This window comes from Diceros bicornis, chromosome 18 (genome assembly GCF_020826845.1).
Source record: "Diceros bicornis minor isolate mBicDic1 chromosome 18, mDicBic1.mat.cur, whole genome shotgun sequence".
NCBI classification, from domain to species: Eukaryota; Metazoa; Chordata; class Mammalia; order Perissodactyla; family Rhinocerotidae; genus Diceros; species Diceros bicornis.
The window spans coordinates 13711345-13729519 of record NC_080757.1 but is presented as its reverse complement, the minus strand read 5'-3'; the positions used below and the strand labels follow the sequence as shown (position 1 = coordinate 13729519).

The following is an 18175-nucleotide window of genomic DNA, read 5'->3' as shown; positions in this document are numbered from 1 at the left end:
TAGAAGAAAAAAATTGTCCATTTAGAATAGCAAAACTCAGTGTTTCAGCTGCGTTTATATGATTATCACCTTGTAATAAATTCTGACCTACTTTTGCTTTAATTTACTGTAAAAATTCCAGAAGATCTGCAAATCGAGACCCGCGAAGTCCAGAAAAGATTTATATTTTAAGCCACTTTCCTTCTGCTGCACCTAAAAAATTATAAAGACCAGAAAAAATAAAATTGAAAAATGCATTTAGAGAAATACTGTAATGGCTCATTTACTTCTCATTGTTAAGGGACTGGGTGGCTCCACATGGGTAAAATTCCCCTATACCTGACGCTTACCCTTAACTACTAAAAAGTCCATGAACAACTACTTTTGGTGTGATACTTTCTAAAATATATATTATTATATATAGTGTATGTGTGTGTATGTGCAAATGAATGTAAATGTATATATACATATAACACACACACACATCCAGGAAGGCTCCCTGACTTCATAACCACCACACCCGGAACACAAGCGAGTCTCTCCGCGATGGTGATCACCGTCCAGGACTATGCTGCAGTATGTTTTGACCACTCCCTGCATACAGGCTGAAAGATCAATTCTGCTGTAAATGCTCCTGTTGCTCCTAAGCATCTCCCGCTCATTTGCTATTTTCTGCTGTGACAGGAGAGCTTGAATAGCAAAGACCAAACTAACCACATATAAACTGAGTCAGCAGCTTCCGAATGTGCCCTGAAGCAGAATGAGGGTCAGGAGGGGACACTGTGGCACACCACACACGAGAGGGCTCCAGCAGATTCCGGAGGTAAGTCATGTTCTCTACAGTGATGGCTGTAAGAATCTTCCTTTGAGTAAGTTGTCACTATGTTTTTATTAGTGACTGTAGAAGTCAGTATCAAAAACACAAATGATTTCAAATCCTGACATTATTTCGGTACTTTTAGTAAACAAACAGAATTCACCTACACTTCAGGAATAATTTTCTTAGGACTTAAAGAAGACATAAATCCCATAAACTTGCTTTGTCTTTCCAGTCTACCAGCGGCAATCACAGCTGGGAATCTTTAAGATCTGTCTGCAGGTCTATTCCAAGAAACCTCACAATGATGGCATATGCCACTTAGTCTTTCACTGACTGATGCCATCAATGCCCCACATCTCACTCCCTTTGGCCTTCTAATATCATCACAGCAGTATGACGCCTGCCATACTCATTCACACCGCATGGCTTCAGCAGGACCAGGGTTCACTGGTTGGTGTTCATTTCCCTGAACACTGTCACTTATTTTTCCCAAAGGAACGAGATCTAACAATGAGGAAACACTACCAGGTCATGGGCGAGCTGCTGGATGAACTGAAGGGTCCTGAGGAGCAGAGTGGCCCCACAGACACTCTCTTCCGTGTCTTTTCTGCATTGAGCACAGACGATGCTCTGTTCTGCTTCTGTTCTCGCAGGCCGGAGGTACCCACTGACGCTCAAGCCTTGTACTCCCAAGCGCTCTGCCGACTCCTGTCGGGTGCAGAGGAACTTCACCATCAAATACTAGAAAGGACAAGAGAGATTTAAGGAGAAGGACTCAGAATCCCTGGATATTGAAGAAAGGGAGATAAAGGCTTTTCTGGGAAGCTCCTCCTGTGACTTTAATAATATATTAGGTACCACTATGCCTAGTATTGGGGATACAAAATATAAGTCCAGCACCTACAAAAAACAGAAAGAAGACAATACAAATGCTGGGTGAAATCAGGTTTGAGGAAAGACCACAATAAGAGAATCTGCATCACTCCCTCTTCAAGGCAAAAACAGGATAAGAGAGGATAAATAGGAATAGTATACTGGCTCTCTGGCACAGCCATTTTGAAAGTGAAATCAGATATATGGTGAAAACAGTCAACGCCCCAAGGAATCATCTCAAATCCCCCAAATGATATACAAAACCCACGAGCTGGGAGCCCAGGACACAGACTGATCTGTGCAAAGCTAAAACCATTTCAAAGCCCAACTTCCGTGCAAACTATCTGCTTCTTACAGTGAGAGCTCCTTTGTCGAGGGCCTTTCAGAATTCACTGCTCAATTGCAAAACTGTTTACTGAGCACCTACTATGTATAAGCCCTAAAGATAGTTCCTATTTCTCTTATTTAAGCTTCTTACTAAGATTTACACGAGAAGTTAAAAAAGATTAAGAAGCCAGATATAATCACTGTTCCTTTCATAGCCATGGAAACATATCTCTCTTGCATTGATGCCTGTGTACTTGCTGTTCTCTCAGCCCGAGAATCCCCTCTCCACACATCTTTTTTTTTTTTTTTTTGCGAGGAGATCAGCCCCGTGCTAACATCTGCCAATCCTCCTCTTTTTGCTGAGGAAGACTGGCCCTGGGGTAACATCCATGCCCATCTTCCTCCACTTTATATGGGACGCCACCACAGCATGGCTTGCCAAGCAGTGTGTCGGTGCGTGCCCAGGATCCGAACCGGCGAACCCCGGGCCGCCGCAGCAGAGTGCGCACACTTAACCGCTTGTGCCACCGGGCCGGCCCCTCTGCACACAGCTTAGCCTGGCTAAAGATGGCTTAATCAACTTCCAACACTTGGCATCACACCACCTTTCCTGGGAAGCCTTCCCTAGTGAATTCCAGGCTAGCTTAGATAGTCTTCCTCTGGGCCATAACAGTCCCCTGTATATCCCCCTTTATCACAGCCCACATCACAGTGTCTTATACATCTGGGTCTCTTACTAGACTATGAAATCTCTGAGGGTCACAATCATGTCTGATTCACCTCCAGGATTCCAGTGTTGGCCCAGGGCTGATACACAATACCCCCTAATCAACACTTACAGAATAAAAGGAGGGGAGTGGGCAAATACGTGACAGCCACAACTCACTAATGCTTACTTTGGCAACTCTGCACTGTTGCAACTTGAAATCTGCTTCATCCCACTCTTCTTCCAGCTCAAACCAGCCAATAGGATCATCCTCTCCAAGGTCATCAGGTGAGCAACCAATCCTGTAAACACAAGGGTAATCACAAAACATTTTCCTATTTCTAAACTTCTCAAGGGTCTAACGAATAAGGCACCATCTAAGTGGCATTTAACTTCTATATGTGGCCTGTTAATTAACAATTGAGGACTGGGTGTGGCACGTGGTGACTCTTTGAACATATCAGGTGGTTGGAGGTAATTTTCTCTCTATTTCTCAGCCTCCTCATCTGTGAAATGGGATCTATTACCAGTCCCAAATACAACCTGAGAAGGAGAAAGTTTGTTTCTCTAGATAATTGGCTTATCTGAAGAATGAGACAGGAAGTCAAGGCATCTTAGATGAGCTCTTCAGGAGTAAGGTACACTGCAACAGCTGGTGTGTGCTTCTGGAAAGATCTAAAAGAGAGGCAGGTTTAGTTTTCTTCCCCTAGGTCTGGCTAACGTATGTACGACCAGCCTGACGTATGGGCCACTTGCCACAGCTGAAGGGTAAAAGCCGGGAGCATTCAGATCCTGGAGCTCCAAAAAAGGATGACTTCAGCCTTCACAGGCCTTGGTATTCTTTCCTATTCCTTAAGAAGTCCTTCCAGGAAACCATTTCAGCCTCGAGGCTGAAGAAGCACAGCTGTGTGCCACTTCTTTTTAGAAACTGGATACTTGAATGGTACTCCCTTTTCAGGAATTAGATAACTAACAAGGAGAAAAGGGCAGTCTTTTCAAGTAACATCCCTAAAACTTTATACGATTTAGTCAGTGATACAGCTAACAAGGTAGCAACACATGAGGATTCTGTATGGATAAGATAAGCAAACACAGGGAATAATGGCAAGAAGAGGAAAAAGACAAAAGACCCAGAGTAGGTTCTATAACAGAGGAAAAAATGTTTCTTCTTAACCTAAGTCTTTCTTAGCATAAACCTTTCATGATATCGTTAACCCTAAAATGAATGGGACAGATGGTATTCTATCTTAGACCAAAACCATGTCAATGAGTTTCATAAATATTGTGTGTTTAAGAAATTTTTAATTCAACTTTGGGAAGTCATCAAGGAAATCTCTGAGATATATAGAGAGCTGGCAGGGTGTCAGAGAGCAGAGAGAAGCAATCTCGTTCACTACATCACAGAGCAGGCGGGTGGAGAAAAGAGAGCTGAATATTAGTCCTCCTAAGAGCACAGCAACCAGCTAGCCCTGGAGCGTGCTGACTGACCAAGGTCTGACTAGAGGGACAGGGAAAAAAAAAAAAAGGCAAGAAGATAGATGTATGCACATTAACATTTTGATTTCCAAACTGGAGAGGGACTGATAATATGTAGGCCAATCAAATTGGATTTCAGAGCAGTTCAGGCTGAAACCAGGAGCTAAAATCAAAAGGCAGTAGTGAATAGGCTTGCGTTTAGGTTAAAAAAAATCATCCTATGTAAGATGTGAAGGATCTCGTTTGACAGCAGATTTAGGGAAAAGGACCTATTTTAATACGTCCCAAGACTGGGCTATAGCTACTTAAAAACAAATGTAATCTCTAATCAATATTAAAAAAGAAAAGCATCTTTAAAAAGGGCATATGTGTCTGATGGGAGGGAGATTTGTTCTAATTCATTTAGAGGGCTGAAATAAGACCACTGAGTTGAAATTACAAATGTAGATTTCGGGCCGGCCCCGTGGCTTAGCGGTTAAGTGCGTGTGCTCCACTACTGGCGGCCTGGATTCGGATGCCGGGCGCGCACCGACGCACCGCTTCTCCGGCCATGCTGAGGCCGCATCCCACATACAGCAACTAGAAGGATGTGCAACTATGACATACAACTATTCCTGGGGCTTTGGGGAATAAAAGGAGGAGGACTGACAATAGATGTTAGCTCAGAGCTGGTATTCCTCAGCAAAAAGAGAAGGATTAGCATGGATGTTAGCTCAGGGCTGATCTTCCTCACAAAAAAAAAAAAAAAGTAGGTTTCAACTGACCATATTCTAATAACTGAAGTGCCTTAATATGCAGTGAGTTCTCCATCATTAAGAGTATTCTAGAGAGGCTGACAAACCATTTGTCAGGGATACCACTAAAGGAAGTCCAGTAGAGGGAGGGAGTTATTCTAGATCCATGCTATTCCAAGTGTGGTCCATGGATGGGGAGCATCAGGGTTGCCTGGGAGCTTGTTAGAAATGAAAGTCTCAGGCCCCATCCAGAAATACTGAATCAGAATCCACATTTTAACACAATCCCTGGTAATTTGTATGCACATTAAAGCTTAGTAGTGCAGTACTGGATGATAGTTACAGGTTTCTGTTAACTCCAGCAATCCAGTGCCTTGAAATACAGCATAAACAGCAAGTCTAGGGTTCAGCTCCATGAGTTTTAACTTGCTACTAGTAATAAGGGAGGCAACACTGCCCAAGGGTCACCAACGACCTCTGAGGCTAAATCCAACAGGTCCGCTCCTAGACTTGATCTTATTGGTTCCAGGAAATACAGGACACCCTGCCTACTCCCTCCTCCTTTAAATTTTTTAAATTTTTATTTATTTTTTTTCCCCCAAAGCCCCAGCAGATAGCTGTATGTCATAGCTGCACATCTTTCTAGTTGCTGTATGCAGGACGCGGCCTCAGCATGGCCGGAGAAGCGGTGCGTCGGTGCACGCCCGGGATCCGAACCCGGGCCGCCAGCAGCGGAGCGCACGCACTTAACGGCCAAGCCACGGGGCCGGCCCTCCCTCCTTCTTTAAACATTATTTTCTCTTAGCTTCACGATGACACATTCTTGGCTTTCCTGCCGCTTCTCTGGCTGTTTTTCTCAGCCTCCTTTTCTCTGTTGCCCCTTAAATTCTGGTACCTCCCATCACGTTGACCAAGGTCTCTTCTCTTCCCAGCCCACACATTCTTCCAGAATGATCTCTTCTATTCTATTTTAAATTATTATCTAAATGTCTCTCATATCTGTACCTTCAGCACAAACTTTTCTTCCAGGCTCCTAATCTGTTCATCCAATTAGCTATTGGATATCTCACAGGCTTCCTAGAACCTCAAACTCAACAGGACCAAAACTGAACTCATCATTATGGAAGAATCCCGCAAATCTGTTTTTCTCAGGCTATTTTCTATCTCAGAGAAAGGCACTACCAATGTCCCCAGCTGCCTGAGCCAAAAACCCAGGACTCATTGACACCTAAGCTTTCTTCCTTCTCCTACTCTACATCCAGTCACCCACCAGGTCCTGTTGCTTCCACCTTCTATTTATCTCTTACATTGGTCCACGCCTCTCTATCGCTGCTGTTGTTGCTCTTATTGAGGTCATCCCCACCTCTAGCTTCCTGGGTGATGGTCACAGCCTCATCCCATTTCATCCTGCCTCCATGCTTGCTCTCCTCCAATCCATGCTACATTCTGCATGATCCACAGTAGTACTTCTAAAACACACATCTGATCTCCTCATTCTTCTTCTTGAAACTCCTCAATAACACACTCTACCCTATTTCCTGCCCACCCTTTCACTGCTTTAAAGATAAAGTCTACACCCTGAAACAGAGACAAAAAGATCTTTAATGACCTGGCCCTTTCTAGCTCTCCAGCCTCATCTCTCACCACTGTCCACCTCACAGTATACCTCAGCAATAAGGGACTTATCAGTTCCTTGAATCTGTCATACTTCACCTCTGAGTGCTGATATCTGCTCTTCTCTTTGCTCAGGATACTCCTTTCACTTCTTCAAGTGGCTAATTAACTCTAACTCATCCTTTAGTTTTCACCATAAACAATACTTCCTCCAGGAAGCCATCCCTGATCAGATAAGGTCATCTGCCGTGTGCTCCCAGAACACCTTATCTCTCCTTCCTAGCATTTATAACACTGTGACACTGAAAGTTTTATCATCTGTCTTCTGAGCTAAACAGTAAGCTCTATAGAGCAGGGACTGTGCCAATTTTCTCACTACAGTATATTCAGTGCCTAGCATCAGGCCTAGCACACAGTAGGTGCTTAATAAGTATTTTCAAGAAAAGCATAAATAGAAGGAGGGAGGTTGGGGCAGGGGTCAATTTCCCAGTGGCTAAGTAAGACTGAAGATCTCAGGCTGCCCACAGTTCAGTCGGGTATCATTACCCAACCATGTTGAAGATGTGTACGCCTCGTCACAGAAGGGACTGAGTAATAGTCTACAAACAAATTAACATACATGTCTTCACATATGCTGTTAGAAAGCAATGAATGCTCATGGCCACTGAGGGTGGGTTAGCGGCACCTTTTCTATCAAGACAAGAAAGCATCTTTCACCAATAAGAGAAGGTATACAATCTTATTAACTACAAAGATTTTCATTCTTCTCCTTACCTGCTTTTTACAAATTGCCTGAACTCCTGAAGCTTCCATTTGTCATATTTTTCAAACCTTTTGAAGTGTTCTTCTGCATGAAATTTATCAGATGATGAGTTATAGGCAAACACCAACCCACACTGGGCACCAATGCCGCCACGCCGAACCTGGAAACAGAGATCTGGATAAAGTACCCCAAAAGAGCAAAAGTTCTGTGACTGCTTTGTTTCCAAAGAACATGGTTAAATTCAAATAGCTTGAAGCAAAATCAAACCCATGAAATGATATTTTAAATACATTAAGTCTTGGAAAAGTAAAAAAGCTTCTTTCTAAGAAATGATTCCTTACCTTTCTCAATCCTTATATTCACACAATTCATAGACTGAACAATAGACTTAACAATCTATTCCTCTTTGTGACCCTGTCCTCTGCTACAGGCCTGACACAGAGTAAATAATCATTAAATGTTCAATAAAAAAGCAATGACGTGGACCTCTGAAATGTAATCTTATTAAAACAAAAAAAAAGTAGTAACATTGCTTAAAGAAGGTAGCATGAGAATTACCATAATTCTGATCTTTGTAACTTGAAAGGCAGATTCAGATCCTGTAGAAAAAATAATACTTGCTCTGGTTTTTCCAGTCTCTGTAAGAAAACCTGAAAAAAGGAAAAACTAAAGTTAGGATGACTGACTCATTTGTTATAACCCTAAGAACTAAGATAACAAAAACAAACTGTATCCTTTGAGGCAGGGGGTAACTAGTCTATCTGGTACTTCTGTGAAAATTTTCAAATAAAAATCCCCACTCTGGACAGATGCAACCCCACTGCCAAATTCCTAGGTAACAGACCACTGACGAGATACAACTTCCTCAGGGCACAATCTTGTCAGCCATACAGGCAGCCCCGCCCTGGGGTAACAATAAAGGAATAAAAAGTTTTATCAAGACAGTGACTTTAATTCAAAGAGACAAATGACTGGATAACCAATGATATTTATGAGCCATTTCTAAAACCAGGATGATGTTTGACTGGACTGATAAAGGCAAGCAGGCTTATCAGAGAGGCTGAGACAGGGATTAGAAAGCTTCTAGAATATTGTCAGGAAAGATTGTGAAAAACTTTGAAATAGGCAAAAAAGATTACTGGGTGTTCTGTTTAGAATACTCTTTGGGTTATCTCTATGTTTCATTGTCTCTGAGCTACTTTACAACTCTCTAAGTTGTAGAATAATGACAGTAATGCAAATGATTCTTGTCCACAGAAATAAAAATTGTGTTCTATAGAAATGTAGCTGATTATTCCTTATGGACACTGACCAAGTTTGTATCTATTTGTAAATTCATTTCAGCATTCCTACTGGTCTATGAGTATTTTACAAATGCTCCCTTGAACTATTTGTAACATCTTACTGGTTTCCTCACCAATTAATGAGATAAATAAGAAGTTTGACATGTGTTCATTTTATATTTGTATGAGAGTCATGATTTACCTTTTTTGTTGTTAATTATCCTTTAATAATTCACAAAAAGGTCTTCTGCTAGACCCAAGGCTGCCTTTCTCTTTCAAATCTCAATAAATGATATAACTCACACATTTGCTCAAGTCATCACTAACTAACCATTCTTCCTGGGACCCTGAATTGCTCTCAATCATTTTGCCTTATCAAGATGAAAAGACTAAAACCAATTTCACGTTTCTTATTTCATCACACTAAGTTCAATGAAATAAAAATTTGAGGGGCTGGCCCAGTGGTGCAGTAGTTAAGTTCACGTGCTCTGCTTTGGCAGCCCGGGGTTCGCAGGTTTGGATCCCGGGCACGGACCTACGCACCGCTCATCAAACCATGCTGTGGCAGTGTCCCACATACAAAATAGAGGAAGATGGGCACAGATGTTAGCTCAGGGCTAGTCTTCCTCAGCAAAAAGAGAAAGACTGGCAACAGATGTTAGCATAGGGCCGATCTTCCTCACTAAAAAAAATAAAAATATGGGGCCGGCCCTGTGGCTTAGCGGTTAAGTGCGTGCGCTCAGCTACTGGCGGCCCGGGCTCGGATCCTGGGCGCACACCGACGCACCGCTTCTCCGGCCATGCTGAGGCCGCGTCCCACATGCAGCAACTAGAAGGACGTGCAACTATGACATACCACTATCTACTGGGGCTTTGGAGGAGGATTGGCAATAGATGTTAGCTCAGAGCCAGACTTCCTCAGCAAAAAAAAAAGAGGAGGATTAGCAGGGATGTTAGCTCAGGGCTGATCTTCCTCAAAAAAAAAATAAATAAAAATAAAATAAATAAAAAAAAATAAAAATAAAACAATAAAAAATAAAAATTTGTGAAGCTGAATCTCCCTAATATTCAACATTTGTCACCAAAACCAAGAAAATTAAATCCAAAGGAACCTTTGTTAATTCACAGAGAGAAGCTATTATACGATCTAGTTCTATCAAACAGTAATTCTGTAGATAATTTTAAGAAATCATGTAGCCAGTAATTCACACAACTACACTAACATTAATACTAAAAACTATCCCAATTATTGAACTGTCACCTCTTCCCAGAGGTCTGGATGCCTCTAATTAAATCTATTGTAAAGGCTGAAATACTGACTAGAAGTTAACTGATTAGTCAGTACTTGTAATAAGTCTCAAAGTAGCTGAAACAATAAATTAAATCAACAGAAACAGACTCTTTTTAAATAGCATTGCCACCAAATACACATTTAAGGTTTTTTTTTAAAGGCCAAAATAAATAAAGCTTAAAACGTAAAATAAAACCTTTGTGCTTCCTTTGCTTGATAACAAACCAGTTCACATGTCTAATAGTGGTATTTTAAAACTACATTTGTTTTGGGCCAGCCTGGTGGCATAGTGGTTACGTGCGCGCGCTCCGCTTCGGCGGCCCTAGGGTTCCCAGGGTCAGATCCTGGGCGCGCACTGACGCATCGCTTGTCAAGCCATGCTGTGGCGGCCTCCCATATAAAGTAGAAGACGATGGGCACAGACGTTAGCCCAGGGCGAATCTTCCTCGGCAAAAAACAGGATTGGCACTGGATGTTAGCTCAGGGCTGATCTTCCTCACAAAAAAACAAAACAAAACAAAAAAAACACTACATTTGTTTGGATACCCGGCCCTCCCCTGACAAATTTATTCTTTTAAAATGACAGGAAAAAATACCAATCATAGATTTAAAGAATTTAATAAATCTATCCCATCAGTTCTATTGGCAGCACCCAGTATTCCTTTAAAATACCAGACCAGTAGCCATAGTTCACAGGAAGGTTAGCCCTCCAGAGTGTCAATGTTTGGGTTCTCTGGCACTTGTCCAGAACTGGTACTGCCCCGAAAATTGGGGAATTTGAACTGTACCAGTGACCAGAGCCTTTCCCCCTGAAAGAGGAAGAAACAAATCATTCTCGAAACCCAAGGACTCTGTCTGGGAGGACTCTCCCACATCCTACTACCTCCTCAGGCTCATTTTTTGCAGTGGAGCACAGAAACTAAAACCTAACCTGACTTATAAGAAACAGACAGTGATGGGGGGGCCAGCCCGGTGGTGTAGGGGTTAAGTTCACGTGCTCTGCTTCGGTAGCAGCTCGGGGTTTGAGGTTCAGACCCTGGTCACGGACCGACACATCGCTTGTCAAGCTATGCTGTGGAGGTGTCCCACAAAGTAGAGAAAGATGGGCATGGATGTTAGCCCAGGGCCAATCTTCCTCACCAAAAAGAGGAGGATTGGCAACCGATGTTAGCTCAGGGCTAATCTTCCTCACACACACAAAAAAAGAAACAGACAGTGGTAGTGGTGAAGGGAGGGACCAGGAGAAACTGGATCTCCTCCCCACACAGAGTCACATCCCTTCCAATTGCTTATCAGAAACACAACATAAATAACAAATCCACAAACTACAACTAGTTTACAAAATCCATCCATCCAAGGGAGGTGGAAGGCAGGGAGGAGAGTGGGCAGATAAGATACAGGGAGAATAACAAAGTATTCAAATCAGACCACACATAAGAGCTGGCAGATGTTTCTAATACCTGCAGAAAAACCCATGGTCCTTTCAGACTTAAAACAGTGTTAAAAATCTATACACTGATTTTTAAGACAGTGAAAATACTCTGTATATGATAATGACAGATATATGTCCTTATATATTTGTCCAAACCCATAGAATGTACAATATCAAGAGTGAACCCTAAGGTAAACTATAGACTTTGGGTGATTATGATGTGTCAATGTAGATTCATCCTTGGTAAAAACCTTCTGGTGAGTGATGTGGATAATGGGGGAAGCAATACTTGTGTGGGGGCAGGAGGTATATGGTAAATTCTGTACCTTCCTTTCAATTTTGTTGTAAACCTAAAACCGCTCTAAAAAATAAAGTCTTTCAAAAAAAGAATAGATACGTGATTTGAAATAGTTATAAAAGTAAAAATAATAAGATAAAAGTGAGGCCTTTCAGTGGATAATGATAAGAGTGTAAAAAAAAAGTCTATATACTAGTTTCAGGAAGATTCCGCCTTACGTGTGCCAGAGACAAGAATTCTAATTCTTCAGAGAGTGAAGGAAAAATGCAGAGTGCCTTTGGCAGAGTGATCTTGTCTTTCGGGGCGGGGGGGAAGGGGAAGTGCAGGGGAGGGCAAAGAGCTGCCACGGCCTCCTCTTAACCCCATCCATCCACTTTGAATGGCAGGTAACTCAGCGGCCTACGGTGGCCTTCAGTGTAGTAGGAAATGGACGCAGTGAAGGAAACATGTCTGCAGAGGCTGAGCTGCTCAGGGAGGACTGAAGGAAGATTGCCTTGTGCTCTACAGCTTAAGAAGACTACCAAGGAGAGGAGATAAACTGGGAAAAGCACAGCCTCCCAGGGGTCTTTACTTCACTGGTGCTAAGAATGAATAGAGGAAACAGGACAGAGGAGAGGTGACCACTGAGAATGCGTGAGGACTGAATTGCTGTGAGGAAAGCCAAGGGGAACCAAATCCAAAGCAGTAAGGCCAGCTCCTTTCAATGTCTGATAATTGCTGGAACATTCCACTTCCTCTGCTGAATCAGCAATATCAAAGCAGTACAGTGAGTAGAAAGGGGACATACGCAGGAGACTGCCTGACCAACAAGATGGATGAGGAAGAGACTCACATACACTCCCGGATGAGGAAAAGAACCTACCACAGGGGCCGGCCCCATGGCTTAGGGGCTAAGTGCGCGTGCTCCGCTACTGGCGGCCCGGGTTTGGATCCTGGGCACGCACCGACACACCGCTTGTCCAGCCATGCTGAGGTGGCATCCCACATACAGCAACTAGCAGGATGTGCAACTATGACATACAGCTATCTACTGGGGCTTTGGGGAGAAAAAGGGAAAAAAAAAAAAGGGAGGAGGATTGGCAATAGATGTTAGCTCAGGGCTGGTCTTCCTCAGCAAAAAGAGTAGGATTGGCATGGATATTAGCTCAGGGCTGATCTTGCTCACAAAAAAAAAAAAAAAAGACAAAAAAAAAGAACCTACCACAACGTTGAAGAGAGTACGTCAGCAGTTATCATGTTGACACTAGGGAAGGAGTGAGGCTTCCTCCCAGGCACTTCAAATGCCAGATCAGCCTTATCGACAAATACCCTCCTTCTTAAATTATTTTTTCAGCAGTATAGTGCTACTGACCCACTGAGTTTCTTAATACTTTAAGATAACACAATAGAAAGACAATCTGAACTTAAAAATGGTTAACTTTTTATATTCCAAGAGGAGGAGTCCTTGCTTTTCAAAACTGAAGGCTTTCAAGTACTTTTAAGTTGTTACAGGTGATTGACACCTAGCAGATTACAATGCTGTACTAAAGAAACCACAAAAATGGTTTAGGAACCACTGCCAACTGAAGGACGAACTGAAGTGAAGTTATCCTGAAATTTTCAAAATTCAAAATTTCAAAAATCACTAGAAACAGACAGATCCACCACTCACCATCCCTTGTCCATGGTTCAACAAGGAGGTTTTCAGGTCCTGACTTCTCTTCTTTTCCTTTGACATCACAGGCCTGAAGAGTCAACTGGAGAGGTTTACCTGATCAAAGAAAAGAGAGACAGAGAGCCTTAAGCTAGCGCTGTGAAAAAATAAAAACTAGCGTGCACATCAGCAGAAATGGAGTGCTTGTGGTCACCCAGACTGCTGACGAAGAATTCACCTGTGTAAACACAAAAACAGAGAAGTAATATTAGACAAAAGTTGACACCATCCGTTTGTGCTTTCCTGACAGAGACAAAGTACAGCTTATGTCCTGAAGTGATTCCAAGAAGAGGTCTTTAGAATAACCACCATTCAGCTTTCAGCAACTGTGAAGCTGGGGAGATTCTGGCCAGGCCGAGGACTTCGATTCTCGCTGTCCTCACAGCCCTTCAACCCTCCCTCGAAGCCCCTCAATAAAGTGGGTTGATCCAAGGGAAAAAAAAAAAATAATAACCACTATTCAGAAACAAAGCACATTACAAGATATAGATTAATAACACAGATTCAACAAATTTGAGGAAGAGGGAATTCCTAAGATACTGTTTTGGAGCCAATAATTAATTTTATTGTAATTGCATTTAAATATATAAATAATGTCTTAGGGTTTTGTGTCTTATTTCTTTAAAACACCTTCAAGCAAATTTTGAAAGTTTTAAGAACTATAAAGACCAACTTTTGCTATGATGATCTGAAAGCTCTTCTTCTTTCTTTTAACAGCATAATGAATACCCATTAACCTATAATCCAACCCAGAACTAGAACATTACCAATAATAAACATTCCCCCTATGCATTCCTCCCCTATCCAGTGCTCCCTGACAAAATAACTGCTAATCTGAATTGAAGACTTTTCAGAATATTTTCCAGACACTACATATCCCTCCCATCCAGCCATGCCTGCTACAGACCCCCTACCCCTCCAAATAATGACCTTTCCAAATTTAGGGGGGAGACTGGATTTACAAGACATCAATTGTCTGACTTCAAAAACTAAACATAAAATAAATTATTAAGTCATATTAAGGCAAAGTACAAATATCATGGCAGAAATATCAAGGTAATGACTCTATTACTAAAGAGGGTGGAATCCAATACTGTACTCTGTGGACAGAAACTTTAGCACTAGAGGCTGGGATTGCAAATCAGTTGCACCTCACATGCCAACTGCAGGCATCTGGCAGTAGCTATATGGCCTCCTGTGTTGAAAAGGATTAGGAGGCCTCATTCTGGGTCAGTAGAAAAGTGCTAAGATGGATTACTGTTGGGCCCAGGAGGGGAGAGCAGTGGCAGGCATGTATGTATGTCCATATATGTCCTTCCAACCAGCTATCACGGGGATTCAGAGGGATGCGTTCTAAGGATCCTTTGCACCACGTCTGGGCTGGTTCCCTCCCTCCTCCAGATGAGAAATACTCCAACTCCCCAACCATCTTGGGCTACACAATGAAACACTATTGTACTTCATCAAAGTACAATGGCTGTGATCAAACGGCCACCAAGCCTAACTGATTAGGTCAGTAAATCCTGCGAGTACAGCCTAGTGGACACCCAGGTCCCCTTCTGCTGATGCTGCCATAAATGAACGAGTATCCCCCTTCTCCCTACCATAGCCAGCCAAAGAGGCTATGTTCACGCAGGAATCGTGGTATAACCACAACAACCCAGTCCACATAAACTACCCAAAAAGATAAGAAGATGCCATGGGGCCAGCCCTGTGGCGTAGCGGTTAAGTGCACGTGCTCCACTGCTGGCAGCCCAGGCTTGGATCCCGGGCACGCACCAATGCACCGCTTGTCAGGCCATGCTGCGGCGACCTATATAAAGTGGAGGAAGATGGGCACAGAGGTTAGCCCAGGGCCAGTCTTCCTCAGCAAAAAGAGGAGGATTGGCATGGATGTTAGCTCAGGGCTGATCTTCCTCACACACAAAAAAAGAAGATGCCAGTATGTCCCATGTTGATGATAGTTTTATGACTTGTCCATCATTTACCATATTTAAGGAGCAGGTTCTGCCTGACTGATGCCATGGATGAGATGAGGGATGAGGCATCATAGTGTGTGTCCAGGTGGTCAGTGATGGTGCACAGAGAGCTCAGCACTTTGGCAACACTTCCTCTTGCTAGTGCGAAAGCCAGAAGAGTCAGCTCCACCTTTGGAGTAGAACAGCAGCTAAAAACAAAGAGCAAAAAACTTTTCACTTCTTAAAAACATGAGAAAATCCAGGTAGCTCAAACACCACGTAACTGATCACCATAAGTAAGATCAACCTACCATATGCCCTCTCTATGTTTACCAGAGATACTTTTTCAAAATCCTTTGAAAAACTAAATCAACCCACAGGACCAGGAAATTAAATCCTCACTTTTGTAACCTTAATCTATTATTAAATAATACTAATAATATCAATGTTAACAAGTCAAACTTTACAAACCAAAACTAAATAAGCTGCCGCAATAAGCCTCTGCTATTAAGAAGCCTTGGATAATGATTTGGCTTGGCCAGAGAGTTAAGGGTTTACCCCTTCAAGCACCAAAAATGTATTTTAGATCTACTCCACATTGCACTTCTCTGCCTTTTTTAACACATTACACTGAAACTTTTAAACATGCCTAGACGGCTCAGGGCCTGGTTTGCACTCTAATGCAGTAAGGTACTCTGGGCTCACTGAGACGGAGCTAAGGGTCCCTACACTAAGCAACCCCTCTACCAAGCTTTCAAGGTGCCCTTTCCCAGGTCAACGGATAATCAGGCCTGTTAGACCTGGGCAAAGAGGTAAGCAGGTGCTGAGTAAGGCCACGGCTGAGGATATGCATGATCTGAGAGGCTTTGCATTTTGGACTTTTTGAGATATCTGTTCTAGCTGAATCAGAGGACTACTTCCCACTCGCCCCCAACTCGTGAGGTCAGGTGATATCGCTAGATAATGCAGTTTAGGTGGGTAAACTATTATTTCACTTTCTCTTCAGTCTCTAAAAATGAATCATTTTTAGTTCTGATCTTTAAAGGATTAAAAAAAATTTTTTAAAAAAGACTTACCAAGCATAAATGTCCTCCAACCCCCACAAACCCCAACTTATCAATCTTGATTTTACCTAGTGATCCTTATGAGGAAGCTGTCCACTTCTTCCAGAACATTGGGAGACAGGAAAGTCGAGAAATCTGTAGATCCTGGTGAGAGGGACAGTGGAGGCATGTGCTGCAGTGCCTTCCTAGAAGTGCAAATTGTAAGATCAGAACAACCCAGGCAAAAATAAATTTAATGATATAACATTAGACAAAAAATAAATTGCCAGAAGGTTCTTTTGATTAATCCCTTATAAACAAACAGACAGTGTTCCTACAGAGAACCTGGCACACAATATAAACCAGGCTTTTTTCCCCAGGAGTCATGGTGCTAAGTAGTTTAATGGTGTTTCTTTCTTGCTTTTTTTTTTCTTTCTTTTGAGAGTTCCATGTCCCTGTGTAAAAGCTTACCCAACTCTCTGGAATCAAATATTCATTTTAAGTAGCATGAGCAAAAGACATACATACTCTACAGAAAAACCCTGGAGTTCTTAGAAAACTTGACCCCAGAGACAGAGCAGTGTGTGGCACAGTAAAAAATTCATTTCACACATACAGTCTTAAGATCTATGGTATCTGAAGATGCATCATGAATTTTAGTTTCTCCTAAACACAATGGTCCCCGTCACTTTCTCTATTCCTGCCTGTGTTTCCTGGCCTTTCTACCTTCGTGTATGCTTTAATGTTGCTCTTTTCTTATCTCCTTTTACGTTTATCTTTCGGATTCTCCCAACGGTTTTACCTCTTCTGAACTAGCAGTCATCTAAGAAATGTATGCAACCAATAATTACTGAGTCAGCAACTGTGCTAGGTGAGTGAGTATACCATGAACAACTTGAAGGTATTTATAAGTGTGTCAAAAAATAACTCAAACTTCCATGTTTGATAGTCATTTTATAACAGTAATGAGAATCCCTGAAACAATTTTATTTCTACATTTCAAAATAGAGACAATACAGCAAGGCTAACATTTTGTCAGCTTCCAGTCTGCTCTCATTTCTTTTTCCCTGTATACAACAAGCTGCATCAGCATGGCAGCCACATGAGGTCTAACACACTTGAGTGGCATGCAATAATTTACCAAACTTATTTCCACTGATACAAGTAAACAATTTTGTTTCAAAATATTCTTTTTCTTACTTATTTTTCCTCATTGATCTTTTTTCCAATAATTTTTAAATTTTAGAATAGTTTTAGATCCCTGGTATTTAAAAGTTAGAGTGAAAATATCATTGTAGGTTACCTATTACAACTGTTTAGGGATATAAACTTTAAATATATCCATTCTTCAAACAACTTGGCAAGTCTTCACAAAAGTAAGGTTGAAAGCTTTCCTCTTCCCCTTCCTAAAAATTCAGTCCATACAGTGGGGCCGTGCAAGGCAGGCACCAATGTGTGCTTGGGTGGGTGGCCCAGAGTGGGGTACTGAGCAGGGTGAGAAAGGCATCTGCACCAAGGGACAGCCTGGAATAGAATGTTAGCACTAAGTAGGGTGAGGAGGGGGGCCTGGCACCGAGCAAGGGAACTCAAGGATCACAAGGGCATCTGTACGTGGGCAGCCACAGCAGCAGCTCTGCAAAAGGTACTGGGGTGGGAGTGGGATGAGGAGGGTGTCCATACAAGGGCAGGGGAGATGGGAGACTGGTATACAGAGGGGATTGATTAAATAAGTAAATATATTAGGGATGATGGGAGCCAGGTTTCTCACTGTCAGAGAAAGGAGTTACAAATACAGAAAGGGAGAAAACTAAAATGAACACTGTAGTGTTAGATTAGAATTGGAAGTACTGGTGTAAACACAGAGTTTTCAGTATTACAGATTTAG

At 42.2% G+C, this 18175-nt stretch overlaps 1 protein-coding gene across 1 annotated transcript in view; it reads right to left on the bottom strand.

The window, feature by feature from the left end:
• The window catches only part of ZZEF1 (zinc finger ZZ-type and EF-hand domain containing 1), a 129542-nt gene that overhangs the window by 82982 nt on the left and 28385 nt on the right, over nt 1-18175 (bottom strand). The window contains exons 7-14 of the mRNA XM_058560029.1: nt 16380-16496; nt 15278-15456; nt 13248-13346; nt 7851-7942; nt 7304-7452; nt 2896-3007; nt 1325-1540; nt 92-192 (exon numbers count right to left, since the gene is read on the bottom strand). Coding sequence (XP_058416012.1) covers nt 92-192; nt 1325-1540; nt 2896-3007; nt 7304-7452; nt 7851-7942; nt 13248-13346; nt 15278-15456; nt 16380-16496 — 1065 coding nt within the window. The remainder of the gene's footprint in view (nt 1-91; nt 193-1324; nt 1541-2895; nt 3008-7303; nt 7453-7850; nt 7943-13247; nt 13347-15277; nt 15457-16379; nt 16497-18175) is intronic.